The 19,731-nt window shown below is 34.7% G+C and overlaps 1 protein-coding gene across 6 annotated transcripts in view; it reads right to left on the bottom strand.

The window, feature by feature from the left end:
- LOC136041817 (poly(rC)-binding protein 3-like) overlaps nt 1-19,731 on the bottom strand; it is a 186,804-nt gene that overhangs the window by 98,686 nt on the left and 68,387 nt on the right. For all 6 annotated transcript variants that reach the window (XM_065726589.1, XM_065726588.1, XM_065726587.1 and 3 more), the window contains exon 4: nt 861-977. In XM_065726589.1, the coding sequence (XP_065582661.1) occupies nt 861-977 (117 nt within the window). The remainder of the gene's footprint in view (nt 1-860; nt 978-19,731) is intronic.

Raw genomic sequence — 19,731 nt, forward strand, 5'->3', positions numbered from 1 at the left:
TAGTAAATCGCGATGTACCTCCCATGTTTCTTTTCTTTTTTATTTCCACCTCTTTTTGTGGAACAGATGGTCGTAGATGGTTGTGGGAGGGTCTATTACATTGCAAATCCAAAGTTCTAATACTCTTTCTACAGACTGAAACTAATCAGAGGGAAGCCAAACATTCATCAACGACCTTAGCACACAAGACCCCATATGGCATCGGATCAAACTTTGAAAATGGACCTTTTAATCAAATCGTTCGAAAGCAAAATGAGCCGGTAGCCCCAAAGGGAAAGGAGCTGAAATAATACAAATAGCCCATTCCATACACAAGCTTCACAAATACATTTCAGCAGAAAGTTGGGCATATTTTAGTAGAAAGATGAACATGAAAAGTGGCCTGAAATGATCAGTTGATTTTTCAAAAAAAAGTACGGTATATATATATATATATATATATATATATATATATATATATATATATATATATATATATATATATATATATATATATATATATATATATATATATACATATATATATATATATATATATATATATATATATATAAAAATATATATATATTTATATATATATATACATATATATATATATATATATATATATATATATATATATATATATATATATATACATATATATATATATATATATATATATATATATATATATATATATATATATATATATATATATATATATATATATATATATGCATATGCAGAGCAAAAATTTTTTACAGGGGCAGAGCGGTGAAATCCAAAATATTACCGCCGAAAAAAGGTGTCAAAACCAAAAGCACGACTTGGAATGACGTCACTAGATTCTAATATTATAAACGCACTGGATGACTTACTTCTTCAAATTTGTTGCAAATGAGTGTAAAAGCTTTATATATCGTATCTTTCGTTCCTGTGATTGTAACAATTCTTTCTGGACAAGATCCATCTGATATATTGATTCTTGAGCCAGACTGAAAGATAAATTTGTTGTTTATTACTGCAAAACTATAGTGCTCAATAGCCTACAATCCATAGATTTTCTGTTTACCCGTCATTTTTGGCAAGAAGACCAATAAAATGGATGCAAAATTGAATTTTGAGCAAAAACTAAGCAGATATTTCTTTTTCATAATATTATACTGTTGTGAAAGTTTTAAGTTACAAACCTTCACCTGGCTGAGTGGATTGGTGCGCTGGTTTCAGGATCCTTTGTCTGAGAGGGCGAGGGTTCGAATCCTAGTGTATTTAGTTTGGGACGGTGGTCAGTGACGTGACTCTGTAAGCTCAGCCAGATTTGACCCAGCTCTAAATGGGTACCTGGAGAAATCTGGGGAAGGTAAACAGGAAGGGTGTGCTAAAGCACAGGATGGTTAGCCCCCAAACCCCCATTGCACTTCCTGGCTGAAGGGCCAAGAAACGGAGATCAGCACCGCCGGTAGGGACTGTAAAGTCTAATGCCGTAGTCTTTACCTTTACCTATCTCTTTAGTTATTTCTGCATTTTCTACTAATTTTAAGTTTTAAAAAAAAAATGTTTATCATCTTCTGCCTCTTCTTAAACGTTAGTGTGGATTTCAACTACAAAGTAGAAATTATAGAAAGTCTATTGGACCAAAAGTTGAATTAAATGAAGTACTTAATTTTGGATAAAATTAAGAAACACTAAATGACACTATTTGCAAATAACAATTGGTGGCATAAAAAAATTGCCAATATTATTCATAGTCACTATAAATTTAAGACACTTAAGAGTTCACAACAAAAAAGAAAACACAAATAAAAAAGATTTACCAGGATATAAATATGAATGTCTCAGATGATAAATTCATTAGCTCATACAGGAAACCACCAAAAATAGAGAATACAATACTGCTTTTGATTATATTTAACTAATTACTTAGCCAAAAAGGCTCACACTTACTTTTTGTTAATAAGTTTCAATGGACTGTAGAAGAAAAGAAAAACCCGAGTCTCAACACTCTGTGCTCTTGGTTACAAGAAAGGTCTTAAAGTATGAACATTAGGGATGGCTGTTACTATGACCATTCTCAGAGAGTTAATAACCATGGTTATAATGAAGAGTCAGAAATTGAAACGTTGCGATTTTTTGGTGGGAAAACAGACACGGTAAGTAGTTAAACAGGACATCGTGACGATATCTCCTTTGATCAGTTGATATGGACTGATAATCATCTTAGTTGACCGACTACAGTCAGCAGGTCTATTTAAATTGTACGGAGAAGGCACTTAAGCACACGTCGAAATATGTTTGAGCACTTCCGAAGTTCGTACGGCTTTTGAACTGAATAACACTAAAGTAAAATAGATTTCTGGCTGATATTTATGGATGTTTTCTAAAATGCATAACAAGTTAACATTCACTAAAGCCTCGTTTCTCAACAGCTTCAAGAGTAACGCCAAAACATACAAAAAATAAACTCAGTCGTATCTTATAATAAGTAATAAAAAGAGCCCAATTATCTGGTTCATTTGTTGATATGTCTTAATCATTTTAAGTTATGTTTTTACATTGTTATCCACAAATGATTGAAACTTATCAGCTAATTACGAAAAGGTTCTTTTAAGCCTAAGAATTTGATTATTCTAATCGATCCTGTTCATGGAACCAGAAACGTCAGGTTGAGAAACGATACCCCAAGACATTACTGGGCTTTAGTTAAGTTTCATATAAAAAAAAAGAAAAAAAAAAGATTTTCTTTCCCAATAAAATGAAAAGCGGCTGAAACTTAAAACAAACAGAAATTATCCTGAACATGAAGAGCCCCCCCCCCCTTGACTCATTACCTCCTGCTCTTTACACGAAATGAAGTTTAACTCATTCAGTATTGAGCAGTGATCAATACCTATGGGATGTTAAAACTTTAGAGTAAAAAGCAAAGGGCCAAGGGGGTGGCAGTCAATCTCATATATAGAAAAATTCAAGTCTTATTGTTAAATCTCAACGGATAGTCTTTATGACTTCGTTTCGCAATAATTTTTAATGAAGCTCTTTCTTTTCATTTGAAAACCTTTATTCAAATATTCAATATTTTATTTTAAAAATATTCATTTTAAAAAATATTCAATTTTTGTTCATCTTCAGTACAGTATCTAGGGCTCTCTTAAAAATCAGGGGGAAGGGTAACCCCTCTTAAAATCCCCTTTTAAAATTATCCCCTTTTAAAGCTCCCCTATTAAAATCATCCCTAAATTCCCTACTCTTTCACGGGGAGGGGGGGTGTCTAAAATATAAGAAACGAAATGTATAGTCACATTTTTATATTTTTTAAGGGGCTAAACAGCGACGAAAACCACACTGCCTTTCCATATAAAAAAAAACAACTTAAAAACAATAGTGAACATAGGGTTAAAATATCCACTGGATTGAATTCCACTGTCTAGGAAAAAAAATTCCCAATTGTTTCTAAGTTGTTTTTGTTTTTAAGGGGGGTTCTTCGGACAAATATTGTTATCAGATGTTCATCCAACACCTCCTCCCCTCTGGTCAGGACAACATGGGAATCTAATATTATACGTTACATTTCATTTTTCAAACAGTACGTGGTAACGAACTATAAGTCAGGAGCAACTGGACGGAATAGTAGCCGAAACTCTAAAACAAGGAATTTTGATAACAATTATTAAATTAAAAGAATTGACTGTTTATGATGATTCCAAATACATGAAATTAATTAAGTTTAATGTTACCCAACACCCCCAAAAATTCACGCGACATTGATGAAAATCACGCCACCAGATTCAGCGTATAACAGTATAATCTATTGTAGTTTTCAAATCCTTTTCTGCAAAATGTGGAAATTTTGAATTTTTTGGCCAGAAGAAAGATCACAGATGCGTCCTTATTTGTTTGTCTTGCCCCACGGGTGGCCATATCAAATTAATGGTCCTATATTGGGAAAGGGCTAATCTGAACGGAAATTAAAATTTTTAGTGCCCTTTTTAAGGGACTAAGATCATAAGAGGGCAACTAACCCGACTCCCACAACCCCATATTGTCAAAATTTGATTTGTGATTATTCCCATTCGATTCCCTATTCCCATTTGATCCAAAATTGTTGAAAAGCCCGATAACTATGACTCTGGGGATGACAAGACCCCCCACAGGCTCTAGGAAAAGGGATGTAAGTTGTGCAATTGTGCTAATTGTTAACAGAGTATTTCTTATTGGGAAATATAGGAAAACTTTTATGGGGGAATTTTATACGGGAGAGGATATTTTCGACGGAGAGGAAATTTCTGGGAGGATTCTTTACGTTTCGCAGAGTTGAACAAGGAGAATATGATAATTATTTTTGTTGTACCCGTTTAAAACATGCCATAAACCTAGTGACTAAAAATGGGACTCAAATTTACAGTTGTAAACAATAACAACTGACGTGATAATTGAAAATCGACTCAAGGGAGATGAAAGGGTGAGGCCAAATCCTCACATTTTTTCTTCCATGCCAGTAGCAAAGGTTTCCTGCAGTTTCTTTTACGGAGTTTGAAGCAGATTACACATTTGCGAAAAAAGTGTGATTATTTAAACTCCAATTCAAAAGCATGGTTTAGTGATACCTCAATGTTTAGATATAAACCTTGTTCCCCAACATCGATGTCAATTGGGGAGGGGGGAGCCTGTACCTCCTAAATTTCTTTTCCAGATGAAATTTTACACGGAGGGAAGGGGCTGTAAGCTATGCAATTTTCCAGTTGCTTACATATAGCCATTCTTATTGTGGAATATACGAGAATTTTTCGAGGGGGAATTATTCATGGGGAGGGGAAATTCCGGGGGAAATTCTTCACAGAAGAGCATAATTTATTCCTGGCATGATTTAAAAAACGGTTAGAAATTAAATTAAAAAAATTAAAATTAAATGAAAGCAAGGAGAATTTTTTATGTGAAATTAAGTCCGCGAAGAATTTTCAGCGAGGAAGGAATGGTTTGGGGCAGAACTCCCCAGTGGGGGAATGAATTTCAGCAGAGGTGAATTTCACGCGGAGGAAATTTTCATGGGTGCGAGATTTTCTAAGGGAATTTTTTTACGGAAAGGGAGGCGGATTTCCCGGCATCATTAGAAAAACGATTAGAAATTAAATGTAAAAAGAATACATATTCTTTCAACAGAAAGAAGGGAGAAACATTAAAACTTAAGTACAAAACACGAATAGAAATTATTCCCATAATTAGCTTTTAGTTTTTTTTTGTAGTTTTTGCCTTTTTTTAGTTTTTTCAGTTTTTTTTTTAGTTTTTAGTTTTTTACATTTTTTAGCCTAACCAGGATTTGAACCTGGGACCTTCATTCTCCGTTCTGACACCCTCTCTCACCGAGTGACTACTCCAGCATGTTCATTTTGGTGTTTTAAATGGTATATTATTAACCAAATTAATGTTTTTTACAATATACTAAGCATCGTCATAACAAAAATGACGACAACTAATTTCATGACGTCAGCCGACACAGAAACATGACGTCACCAGATCCACAGATCCACAGACAGACAACTTATTTTTATATATATATATATAGATAAAGGGTCTACCCCTTCCTTAACCCTCTTTCTCTTTATGCTAAAGTTTGACTTTTTTTGTCCAATCCGTTAAGAACGGCTCCTGAAACACAAGGGCCGCTTAGTTGGAATAAGAAGTTTTTCAAAGCACTAAAACACTTTAGCATAACGACTGAGGGTTGAGGAATGGGCAGCCCTTTCCTATACAGAGTAATTTCTGTTTATTAAGTTTTAATGTTGCTCCTAACTTTCAGCTCAAGGACATGTGTTGTTTAGTTAATCTACAATTAGAGAGGAGCTGACATTCTTTCGCGCCCATATTGTATACTTAGGCTCAAAGCTGTATTCTGGGGGGATAGGATTTTGGATCCCCCCAAATGTCCTGGACACGGCCCTGCTTAGGCTAAATGTGCTCCTCCAAATGATGGGCAGTCAGTATCTTTCATCTGAAGAGTCTGTAGCTGAAAATTAGGAAACTTGGGCCAAAAAGTGCATGATAAAATTCGTTATTTTTTGCGAAGCTAATTTCAAAAATATGGCGCAAAATATGCTACCCATTGGAAGATCACAATCGTCAAAAATATCAAACTCGAGTATTAAAATCAATTAGTTCTTTTTGATGGAACCGTGCAGTCTTTACAAGTCAATTAAGACGCTCAACCATCTCTGTATCTTATATTCTTTAATTTAGCGAAATTCATGTTTGCACAAAAACAATTAAAATCGTTTCATGACTAACGACATAAACATACGTTTTTCAAACTTTATACTTAAATCGAATTTCCAGTTTCATCCATTCTCTTCTTTCCGTTCTACCTTTTTCCCATAAGTTATTAAATATCAAGTTAAATTGAGCTGAGAAACAAAATATCCTTTTTACCAGAATAGGAACTGGGCTAATTGAAAAACCTCAATAGATTGAGAAAATACAGTTATTTTCACATTCTCATCTCCGGCCTCCCATTTTCCCGGTGAATAGAAAAACGAATGTAATTACAGTTCCTTCTTCAATATTAAATAGAAAGAATTTTTCAAAAGTAAGGTAAAATTAAAACTTAAAACGAAACGGAAATTATCTCGTATATGAGGAGGAGCTACCCCTTCCACAACCTTTGCTCTTTACGCTATAGTCTCATAGTTATTTAAAAATACTTCTCATTAAAATTCAACGGTCCTTATGTTTGAGCATTTTCTCTTGAAGGATTGTGACAAAAAGTCAAACTTGGGCGTAAAGAGCGAGGGTTGAGGAATGGATAGCCCCCTTTATATACGGAACAGTTCCTGTTAGTTTTAATGTTGGTCCCTACTCTCAGTTGAATGAATTAACTGAGAAGTGAAGTGAAAGAAATGCTTTCTTTCACTTAATTCAAACTCATTTTATAATTCATGCCAGGAAATCTCTGTTCCTTCCCCCTCCTGTACAAAATTTCCCCGGAAAGTTTTCTCTCCACTAAAAACATTTCTCGGTGGAAAATACCTACCCCGCAGGAAAGTTGCCCTCTAGTCTTTGTGGCCACTAAAAAGGGCACTAAAACTTTTGATTTCAGTTTGAATGAGCCCTCTCTCGACCATCTAGGACCAATGGTTCGATACGATCACCACATGGTATCATGAAAAAAACTCATCCTCCATCTACAAGGAAAAACAAAAAACACAAAATTCTACATTCTTAAAGACAGGAGCTTGAAACCTCTATAGTAAAATTTTCTGCTACGTTGACTCTGATGGTGATTTTGATTAAGATTGCTTGATTTTCTAGGATGTCTCCCCTTTCATCGAAAATCAAGAAAAGTTCCTCAGCCTCGTAGGTTCCGATGGGTAACATTAAACTTAATGAGTTATGCATATTTGGAAAAGTAAAACAACAAACAATAATAATAATAAATGCAAAACTATATAATGGCACGAATCATAGTGCGTTCATTGATGCTTTAAATTTACTCAAAATTAGTGCATTATTTCTGGAACTTGATGTAGCCTAAACAAAAAAATATAGCAATAATAATAAACTGACACTTACACCACCTTACAGGGAACTACTAACTCTGATAATCCATACACCCAAAAAAGTGTTTTTGCGTTCTCGTCCAGTTTTTCTTTTTTTTTTTTTCTTTTTTTCAAAACCTTTGTCCATAACCATATAATTCTAAAGAATCAAAATTTCTAAAATAATATACATATCAAAAGCATCTATTTATCCTAAAGCCGAAAGTTTTATTAGGTTTGAAGTTACCCATTAGAAGTTATTAGTATGAGCAAATTTGCATAATTTTAAAGAAGGGGGAAATCTCCATCAGAAAGCGCTGCCATCTTGATAAGCAGCGTACGCAAGAAAGCCTACCCCAAAAAAAATTCGGTTAAGGGCTTTTCGTATTCGAATTAACAAATAAAATTTGTTTTGTTATCATCGCCCCTTCAAAAAAAAAAATTCTTGCGTACGTACATCTGGTGATAAAATCTTGATCTTGATAAAAATTATACTGTTAAATTCAAAACATCCGAGAATCGATAGACAAAAATTTCTGGCCTCTATCTCCGAAACTGCTGTAATTTTCATGAAAAAGAGGGTCAGTACGTGTAAAAAAAACTGTTTTTGTAAAGTCATGCTCTTGGTTGTTTTTCCATTCCTTTTTGTCCATAATTACAAAATGATTTGAGCATTCTGGGTTCAAAGGAGAAAATGTTAAAAACGTGTCTAAACCTACGGAATTCAAAACTTTTGTAACTTCCCTTTAATTAAGGACGGAAAAAAAATAGGGCCCAAATTTCTTTCATAAGAATAAAGGTTGCAAACTCAATTTCTAACCTACTATACAGCGAGTTTACACATCATCGTTACATACATCAATGCATAATAAGCTAGAAACTGTGTTCAGATATCTCAAACTATCCTCCTTTGAAAAGAAACACAGAAAAAAAGTTCTTATATAAATTTCTCTGGAGTAGTAAGGCGAAACATACAAAAACATACATAATTTGAACCGGTGTCGAAATAGGAAATATATTTTCATTATGTAGGAAAACAAGAAACTCAGAAAAATACATCTTAACTGACCACCTAGCATGCCTCAAGGCTCTTGAGAATTTTAAGAATAAGAAAAAAAAAGTTGAGTTGGTTTGTTAAGAGCATCAAAGAGACAAGCATCCAACGCAACAGAAGTCAAATGGAAGCTCACTGATGTGGACAAGACACTCTGGGATCAGAGGCGATTAACTGGCAGATAAAGTAGCTAAGGTTTGGGCATCACTGACGTGCTATGTATTGGAAGCTTATGCTGCCATCTGTCAAGGCTGTTGGAAAGCGTCAATAAGGAGACGAGGCTATGAGAGGGCAGAATAAAAATTGGCATAGAACGGTGGTCTATAAAGAAAGATGATTGCAAAGGCAATGGGCTTTTGTGGCCAGAACCGTGAGTCCCTTTGGGGAATCAACCCATAATAATAATAAAAACAACCGTAATAATAAAAATAATGATAAGTATAATAATAATGGCAGAAGATTCCCTAGTCGGCTAGCAACTTTTGCTGATTGGTGTACTGATTATTGGTTTCTGATCTGCATTTGAGACTCAAAAACATTTGTTTTCATGTCCAATTCTTGCTTACATTTTTATCAGAGCAAGAGTTGCACAGCACATTCAAAAACAGGGCGGAGGGGTTAGACACTTAGGCTAAATACATATTACTGCTTTTTCATGTGCCTTTGAGACTAAATAAAATCTATTTCCGGAACCAAATTGTCTTTCCACAAATAAATCACAAACAATTGATATGTTTTGGTAAAAAAAAAAATTAACAAAACAATTGATACGATTTGGTACAAAAAAAAAAAAAAAACTAACAGCATTAGCTTTGTACACGTGGTGGATTTTAGACTAATAAAATTGATTTGGTGAAATAGAGAATGAAGTTATTCTCAAGCAGATTTACATATTTCAAGCATATTATATATGTTTCTGCATCTGCCTCACATGCTAGTTTCTATTTTGTCGTAAGAAATGTGGATTGTAGTGCCATCTACAACAATAACAATATGAAAACGCTGAATCGGCATAGAATGGTCCAGATGTTCTCTTTCAGTCATGTAACTTTAAACGGCTTCTTGCTACAGGACCAGCGCCAACAGCCTGGTCAGCGACAAAATAGCGTAAACAAGAATCGTACGAGTTGCGAAGTTCTGATGTTAGTGGAATACTGCAAAATACCAAAAGTAGCTCTTTTAAGCCTTACTATAGTCTCGAATCAGTTACTGCGACTCGGATTTCTAGAATAATTGTTTCAAGGCTCATTCAGGCTACTTCTACTGTCCATGTGAAAGATTTTGTCTCCAAAGCTGTGAATTGACAAGTAAAATGTCAGACACTTTAATGCCGATAATATTCTCCCTTTACTCTTAAATGTTGTCAAACGGAGTTCCCAAACCTATATTCTGGCCTACTGATGTAGTGTTTCCAAAAGTTCTATGAGTAGCATAACACAGCAAATCCTGGCACCAAGAGCTGTCGTGATAGCTCCCTGAAGAACGAAAATCAAGCTTGCCAACCATAACTGGCGCTCCACACCTTGTGGTACTCATGAAATGATCCTTCTTCAGGAAATAATTTTGCTCTAGCTGGATCGTGTTTTGGAAAATCTTAGTACTGATTATGTCAGTTTGTGTGACTCGCTTATTTTATGCTTGATGTGACACAGGTCTTTTTCTAAGTTTTCAGCCGTTAGAAATCGATGAAAATCAGCTGTAGACACTGCTGGTTAGGTTTCATAAGCAGAATCTTCTTCTAATTGACGCTTATATGCTAGTTTATAATATCAATAGTTTACCAGAGTTCTCATCTACGCTAGTAAATATTTTTGGTTTGAGTAGTACTCTTGTGGATGCTTATGGGATATTGATTATTGGCGACCTAAATACTAAGGAATATTACCTTTAGTGATGAGCTTTTTTCTTTCTGCTGCGAAAACAATCTGCAAACTGCTGATAGCAATTTAGTCGATCTAATATTTAGATCGACTAATAATTAGCAACTAAGTCAATTATTGTTACTTAGCCGATCAAAGACACCTTGCAAAGACGGTGCAGTGTGTCTCTAATCTATGCTAACGGAAGACCTAGGGATCTGATCTGCGAGACTTTCCCAGTTTGGTCTAAACAAAAAATCAGATAGCTTTGGTATATGTATAGTTTCTTCAACCCGGTCTCTCGTTTCTGTCGCAGCTTAAGATTTTAGCTGAAAGCATCCGAATGGGTTACGTTAAGATTGTGCCTAACCGTGGCCGATACACCAAAAAGGTTCTTGTGGACCTTTACGCATCTTATACTGACCATTCAGTTCTCTTCATGATTGGTCCATCTCAAATTCTCAGAGCGACTAATTTGAAGATGGTACGTTCCTATATATTATGAATATTGCAAGTATTTGCTATATCTTCCTATACGGTCTCGGAATCGGCGACTGATTGCCAAATATGGTGCAACAGATATTACCTCGTCTTTTCGGACTCTGAGTGAAAAATTCGCTGAAAGTGATACGCCTAGTCTTGGGTTGTCAGACGCGCTTATTCAAGTATTCCGCGATGCGTGATTATTAGTGTTTTCTTGTGTCACATTTGTCTAGCACCGTGGTTCCAAACCAATTTTGGGCCATGCCCCAAATAGGCATTTCTAAAATCACGATGTCCCCCTTTTGATGCTCAAATTTTCTTATTCAGAATTCAACGTGTATTTACCTGAAGGAAGCTTAAAAGGCCCTTGACTTGGTATAATGAAAAATATTGTCTAAATACAATGCCTTGAATGCAATGTATAACGCCATTGCAATATTAGCCAACATCTTTTTTGCTCTTTAAATGATTTTGAATACGACGTCTTTCACATGATTTTTTTTTCCAAAATTAAGGCTCTAAAGTATAATCAGCCGAAGAATGCACTTCCTGACCATGACCCATCAAACTATAAACCATGCCCCACCGGTGGGCACTGCGCCCCACGGTGGTCTAGTGTAATTTTTTTTTTCTTTTTCTTATTATAGCTTGTTTCTTCCCAGAAGCAGCTTTATGATCTTAAGTAGTTCATCAGATTATAGAATTTGACTCAGCCACTAAGTAACTCAGAAAAAGGTTATAAATCTGAAGATAAGAACCCCGAGAAAGCACGTATAGCATTCTGATTTTACATTCCGATTTTACACTCTTTTACACTTACATTCTTAAACAGTTTCTGTAGCACTTATGTTCTTTGTTTATTCCTTTCAAATATTTATTTGTCTTGCATTTTAGGAATCATATAATCAGAGTTTTCAAACCAGGTTAAGACATCTTAAATCAAAATGGTTTCTATTTTAGAGCTTAAGTTGGAATTCCCAAAATCAATACGAACTAAAGATTCTGTTGGTTCCCCCGTCACTTCCAAAAAGAGAGGATATTAAATCCGGAATAGCACAGTTACAGAGGAAGGAGATTAAAGCTTAAGATAAGAGTTTAAACAAAGAAAACCTGGAAGCCAAACCTTTAAGTTATCAAGTGACGGGACTAGTGTTGAAAAACTACAAGGGAACGGTCAATAGAAAATTTGAAATTTAAATGTAATTTAGACCGAGCACAGAAGAAGGCCTTAAACTACCATTTAAGCGATTTAACTAATCGGTTCAACTAAAAGTTTTATTTTTCTTTCCAATATTATAAAGCTCCGACATGAATTTTGGAAGAAAACATCCTAAAAAAAGGAAAAGTTTATATGCTCGGTTTCTTGTGAATTCCTCACAAGGAAAATTGAATACTAGCCCAGAAAGCTATTTAACCAATTTGTGTATTACAACACGTTATTTTTATTTGGGGAATTTTCCTTCTCAGTTGCAATAAACAGCTATAACGACTTTACGATGCAGTACATTTTCTTTCTTTTTTCTTTTTTATGTATAGACATGCAGAAGTAGACCATATTACTTCCAAATCACTTTCCACCCATTATTAAGGGGCCCATCCTGCTAATCATACATAATAGGTGATTTTCCTTGTTGGTAAGATGGAGGGCAATAAAGCTCCAGTCTATGACTTCCAACGATAATGATTTCAATGGTGCAGTTTTTGTTTCAATTTGACGTAACATTTGAAGGGCTTCGGCCTCTTTTGCGAAGTTCCCAAATAGTTAGCTTTCCTAATTACAAATTTTTATTCTCTCGAGTCTGAATAACATTTATCATTTCTGAGTCAGCGTTGATTGAGAAATGTATCTCACTCGACACTTTCTTTGGAAAGCCGCTTTCACTTTTCCGCTACTTTGGTCCGTAGGTCACTCGTTACTAGGTTTTAGCTATTGCTGCAACCGTGGTATGAGGTTGCAGCTTCAAGATTCTGCAAAGACAGCAAATTACGAAGGGCCGAGGATCGCACTCATTTTCTATATGTGTCTTAGGCCAGAGTGAAATTTGAAAGAATTCCTAATAAGTTGTTCCTGAGTAAAATGGCCTTTCTTGGTGGAACATAATCAAGTCCAATCCATAGTCGTTTCAAACAGTTCGTGGTAACGAACTGTAGTAAGGAGCGACCCGGCTCAATAGTAAACGAAACTCTAAAAAACGGAATTTTAATGCTAAAAGATACATCAAAAGAATTCAATTTTCATGCTGATTCTAGATATATAAGTTTCATCAAATTTAATCTTCGTCATCAAAATTTACGAGCCTGAGAAAATTTGCCTTATTTTGGAAAAAACGGGGAAACACCCCATAAAATTCATAGAATCTTAACGAAAATCACACCATCGTGTTCAGCGTATAAGAGAACCCTATAGCAAAAATTTCAAGCTCCTATCTACAAAAATGTGAAATTTCGTATTTTTTGCCAGAAGACAGATCACGGGTGCGTGTTTAATTTGTTTTTTTGTTTTGTTTTTTTTCCAGGGGTCATCGTATCGACCAAGTGGTCCTAGAATCTCGCAAGAGGGCTCATTCTAACGGAAATAAAAAGTTCTAGTGCCCTTTTTAAGTGACCAAAAAATTGGAGGGCACCTAGGCCCCCTCCCACGCTCATTTTTTTCCCAAAGTCAACGGATCCAAATTTTTAGATAGCCATTTTGTTCCGCATAGTAGAAAACCATATTAACTATGTCTTTGGAATGACTCACTCCCCCACAGTCCCTGGGGGAGGGGCTGCAAGTTACAAACTTTGTTCAGTGTTTACATACAGTAATGGTTATTGGGAAGTGTACAGACGTTTTCAGGGGGAATTTTTTTGGTTTGGGGTGGGGTTGAGGGGAGGAGGCTATGTGGGAGGATCTTCTCTTGGAGGAACATGTCATGGGGGAAGAGAAATTCAATGAAAAGGGCGCGGGATTTTCTAGCATTACTATAAAAAAAACAATGAAAATATAAACACGAAAAAGTTTTTCAACTGAAAGTAAAGAGTAGCATTAAAACTTAAAACTAACAGAGATTATTATGCATATGAGGGGTACTAAAAATACTTCAGCATAAAGAGCGAGGTATTTAGGAGGAGATAAATACCTTGCTCTTTATGCTAAGTGTTTTTAGTTAATTTCAACTAATTATTCCACGGCCTTTCTGATTCAGGGGTCATTCTTAAAGAATTGGGACAAAACTTAAGATTTAGTGTAAAAGGCGAGGTATTAACGAGTGGACAAACCCCCTCATATATATAATCAAAAATATAAGAATATAAAAGTTTGTTACTTAAGTTAATTCTTAAGTTACGTATATTTTTTACTAATAAAAACGTTCCTTAAAAATTAAAAGTTTTAGTTGCCTTTATTAGTTGCCTTTATAAAAAAAACAATGAAAATATAAACACGAAAAAGTTTTTCAACTGAAAGTAAAGAGTAGCATTAAAACTTAAAACTAACAGAGATTATTATGCATATGAGGGGTACTAAAAATACTTCAGCATAAAGAGCGAGGTATTTAGGAGGAGATAAATACCTTGCTCTTTATGCTAAGTGTTCAACTTTCTTTGAAAATTAAAAGTTCTAGTTGCCTTTTTAAGTAACCGAAAAATTGGAGGGCAACTAGGCCTTCTTCCCCATCCCTTATTTCTCAAAATCGTCTGATCAAAACTAAGAGAAAGCCGTTTAGCCAAAAAAAATTAATATGCAAATTTCATTTTACTAATTAATGTGCGGAGAGCCAAAATCAAAAATGCATTAATTCAAAAACGTTCAGAAATTAAATAAAAAAAAACTAGTTTTTTAAACTGAAAGTAAGGAGCGAAATTAAAACTTAAAACGGACAGAAATTACTTCGTATATGAAATGGGTTGTCCCTTCCGCAATCCCTTGCTCTTTACGCTAAAGTTTGATTCTTTGCCACAATTAAATAAAAAAAAACAGGTTTTTTTAAATGAAAGTAAGGAGCGACATTAAAACTTAAAACGAACAGAAATTACTCCGTATATGAAAGGGGCTTTTCCTCCTCGACACCCCGCTCCTTACGCTAAAGTTTTTTATTGTTTTAAAAAGTAGAGTTACGAGAACGAATCAAACTTTAGCGCAAGGAGCGGAGTGTCGAGGAGGAAAAGCCCCTTTCATATACGGAGTAATTTCTGTTCGTTTTAAGTTTTAATGTCGCTCCTTACTTTCATTTAAAAAAACTTGTTTTTTTTTTATTTAATTTCTGAAAGTTTTTGAATTAATGCATGTCTGATTTTGGCTCTCCGTACATAAATTACTAAAATGAAATTTGCATATTAATTCTTTTTTTGGCTAAATGGCTTTCTCTTAGTTTTGATCAGACGATTTTGAGAAATAAGGGGTGGGGAAGGAGGTCTAGTTGCCTTCCAATTTTTCGGTTACTCAAAAAGGCAACTAGATCTTTTAATTTTTAACGAACGTTTTTATTAGTAAAAAAAAAACGTAACTTAAGAATTAACTTACGTAACAAACGTACATAACTTACGTTACGTTTTATCCCAATTCTTTAAGAATGACCCCTGAATCAGAAAGGCCGTAGAATAAATAGTTGAAATTTTAAAAAAAAAATTAGCATAAAGAGCGAAGTATTTATCTCCTCCTAAATACCTCGCTCTTTATGCTAAAGCATTTTTAGAACCCTTCATATGCGTAATAATCTCTGTTCGTTTTAAGTTTTGATGCTTCTCCTTACTTTCAATTGAAAAAACTTTCATGTTTATATTTTCATTGTTTTTTTTTTATAGTAATGCTAGAAAGTCCTGCGCCCTTTTCATTGAATTTCTCTTCCCCCATGAAATACTCCTCCAAGGAAAGATCCTCCCATATAGCCCCCTCCCCTGAACCCCACAGCCAAACCAAAAAAATCCCCCTGATAACATCAGTACACTTCCCAGTAACGATTACTGTATGTAAACATTGGTCAAAGTTTGTAACTTGCAGCCCCTCCCCCAGGGACTGTGGGGGGTAAGTCATCCCCAAAGACATAGTTATTATGGTTTTCGACTATGCGGAACAAAATGGCTATCTCAAAATTTTGATCCATTGACTTTGGGAAAAAAATGAGCGTGGGAGGGGGCCTAGGTGCCCTCCAATTTTTTTGGTCACTTAAAAAGGGCACTAGAACTTTTCATTTCCGTTAGAATGAGCCCTCTTGCAAAACTCTAGGACCAGTTGGTCGATACGATGACCCCTGGGGAAAAAAAAAATAAAAAAAAAATAAACACGCACCCGTGATTTGTCTTCTGGCAAAAAATACGAAATTCCACATTTTTGTAGATTGGACCTTGGAATTTTTTCTATAGGGTTCTCTGCTACGCTGAATGCGATGGTGTGATTTTCGTTAAGATCCTATGACTTTTAGGGGGTGTTACCCCCTTTTTTCCAAATTAAGGCAAATTTTCTCAGGCTCGTAACTTTGGATGACAATGACTAAATTTGATGAAACTTATATATTTAAAATCAGCATAAAAATCCGATTCTTTTAATATATCTTTTAGTATCGAAATTCCGTTTTTTAGAGTTTCGTTTACTATTGAGCCGGGTCGCTCCTTACTACAGTTCGTTACCACGAACTGTTTGATTCTACTTTAAAAAAAAAAATTAAAAACTTTAGCATAAAGAGCGAGAGATTGTGGAGGGGACAACCCATTGCATATACGGAGTAATTTCTGTCCGTTTTAAGCTTTAATATCGCTCCTTACTTTCAGTTTAAAAAACTAGTTTTTTTTTATTTCATTCATTCAAAATAGACTCCTGACAGCGTGAGTTTCATGTGCGCGCTTTCTTCTATGTAAGCAGGTATAGTTTCCTAAGGTTTCTTACTAGAGCTTGCTCTTTTAGTTCCAGAGAATTAAAATCGAATAGTTGTAGGCATCAAGCGATGGCTAATTGTAGAAAAAGCCAAGACAGATAGTCCGATTCAGTGAGAGGCAAATCTGGCATTAACCTCCTTATTAGGATTGTATAAAAATGATGTTAGTTCATTTGTTAATAGATAGGTCTATCTAGTATCCGTCCATGCGTCATTCCTAGGGCAGAAGAACTAAGGTAGATAGTCATAGAACTAAGATAGTCATAGAACCTATAGTTTTCCAAGTGTTTGGTTAAATGGCACGGAACGGCGGGAGTAAGTATGCCTCTCATTTTACGTTTCTTTGGAGAATCTACCATCCTTAACAATCAGAGATGGCTGTTTATCTACTCACATATTGCAACGACTTTACTATATTATGAGGATTCGAGTAATACACCTATGGTCTATCCCAACATTCATAATGTACAGCGTAACTGTTTTTGTTACGAATTAATACTCTTTATAGCATAAATTATTTTCATAAGCATTGGTATGCTACAGGTGATTATTAATATATAAGCATTAAAACCGCGAAGTTTATCATTATGAATTGGTAAGAAAACGTAAATAAATCCAGCAATATCTTCCCGTCTAATATTTGCATTAGAATAAATTGCAGAGTAGCTAGGTTTATTACAGACAATGGAGCTTACAAAAGGGCAAGAATAGATCCTATTAATAATGGCTATTGTCTAGTTATCAATCTAGTCTCTAAGACAGAAAGATAGGCAAGAAAACTTTATAAAAGGGGTTTGATTAAGCTATATTAATAGGTCCAAAAAGTTTTCGGTAATGAGGAAAAAAACTGAGAGAAGATGTGCCTTTTTAGAAGTAATAAGATCAAAGGATAGTTAGCAGAAAAAAAATCAGACGTCGTTTGAGTTAGTTCTACATCGTCTAACTAATCAAAAATTCAAAGATATTATCCTAATGATTGACATTAGCTTTTAGGGTGACAGAAGAATTCTATACCAAACTAATTTTTGAAGTCAGTTACTCCTGGTCATACAAATTTCTAAGCGGACAATTTTTTCGGTGTTGGGAAGTCATACAAGGTTTCCAAATAGCCAAATTCCAAATTCCATGGATTGCCATCCATGTTTCCTGAAGAAACTTTGGCTTCCAGTATTCAAACAAATAAATAAAATATATCAAAACGTACTCTAACAGTAAGACAGGGCTGTACAACTTTTGGGTTTAAGTATTGTTACAGTTTATTTATTTGTTCTTGTTGAATACTAAGTCAGAGCCAACATTCAAGCGTTGACTTAGATAAATTGAATTGGCTGCCATCTTTTTGGTCTTCAGCCACTTCTCATGATAGGAGTGACCTGAAGAACTTGAGGGTGAGCCCATTTGATTATAATTTTAAGATTCTAAGATCATTTCGAAGGGCCAAAAGTAATTTGAGGGCAACTAGACCCTTTTGTACCTTTTTTTACCCCATAAACCACAGCAAACCCCTTAGGATCGAATTGAAATTTGGGGATAGCTATTTTGTTCAGAATAGTTGAACGGTACTTCTCTCTCACTCTCTCTCTCTCTCTTCTTAAGCTTCAACAAATCAACAGATTGCTGTAAAAAATTACTTGTGCCTATTTTAAAAGTATTATTCTCTATATTCTTGAATGAAACAAGACTCGTAAAGAAATGTTTTGAAAGAAATGTTTCAAAAACAGATTTGAAAAGGAAAAAGTATTTCCTTATGGTCTTGATTAGTATTTTGATTTTTCTTTTGGGTTTTCTTTTTCTTTTTCTTTATTTTCTTTGTTTTTTTTCTGTTTTCTTTTTCTTTGTTGATATATATATATATATATATATATATATATATATATATATATATATATATATATATATATATATATATATATATATATATATACATATATATAATTGGCTGCCATCTTTTTGGACCATAACCACCTTAAACAGGCGGAGAAACTAAAACGAATCGAATAAAAAAATGGCAGATCATTAAAACCAAACGTCAAGTGATAGAACAAACAGATGAAAAGTAAGATTCTCGATGGCGTTAGGTGTTAGAACGCGACTTTGAATAATCGCATGGGCCAAAACGGAAGAGGGCAGTTGATAGTACAAAAATTGGCGGTCACTTGTCAAAAAGAAATGGAATGAAAATCTCTTCCTAAGCAAGATTTTGATAATTCATTTACTAATGTCATCAAAAGCAATAAAAGAGGACTCGCCTCTTTTCTAGAACAACTCCAGACGATTCAATTGTGTGACTCTAGAAGCAATAAATTATGAAGAGGAAACCCAAACATCTCTTTTCATACTGAACTGGGAATAGAATAAGTCATATTTTAAGAAACACAAACAGTAGAACTGATATTTAATTTTTTACACCTAAAATGTATAGAATGTTGGACGGTGCATCAGATACTTAATTATACAAAAATGAATGCAACAATAGACTTTATCAGATTAGCTTAAAAAATAATCATATGGTATTAAATGACATAATGATCAGATTATCAATAATTATTGAAACCTAAATGATTATTTTGTTTTTAATTATTTCACAGCTTATATTTCTGCCCTGGTTCTGCCTTATTTAAAAGTCAACACGTCTCCAATTGTCTGGAGATCGAAACTGACAAAACGAATTAAAATAGGGGCAGGATGAAACTTTGGCTGGAAACATGAATTTGCTTGTTCAGGGGAAAGAAGCTGTATTGTTTCTAAGGCAAATAAGATCATTCCCTCATAGACGTAAAAACGAGATAAGAAATGACAGTCATATCCAGTTTATTGGACAGGTACAATAATCCGTTATGCGTCATCACTCTGGCAAGCCAAGGGGATGAAATGCGATTAAACACATACTAGTTTGGGCACATGTCGCGTCTTTGGCCATCAGCCCACTGGCGAAATCGAGACTAGGATTCCTTCCGGAAAAAAACTGTCCTCGATCGCGT

Source organism: Artemia franciscana, unplaced genomic scaffold (genome assembly GCF_032884065.1).
Source record: "Artemia franciscana unplaced genomic scaffold, ASM3288406v1 PGA_scaffold_38, whole genome shotgun sequence".
Classification (NCBI taxonomy): Eukaryota; Metazoa; Arthropoda; class Branchiopoda; order Anostraca; family Artemiidae; genus Artemia; species Artemia franciscana.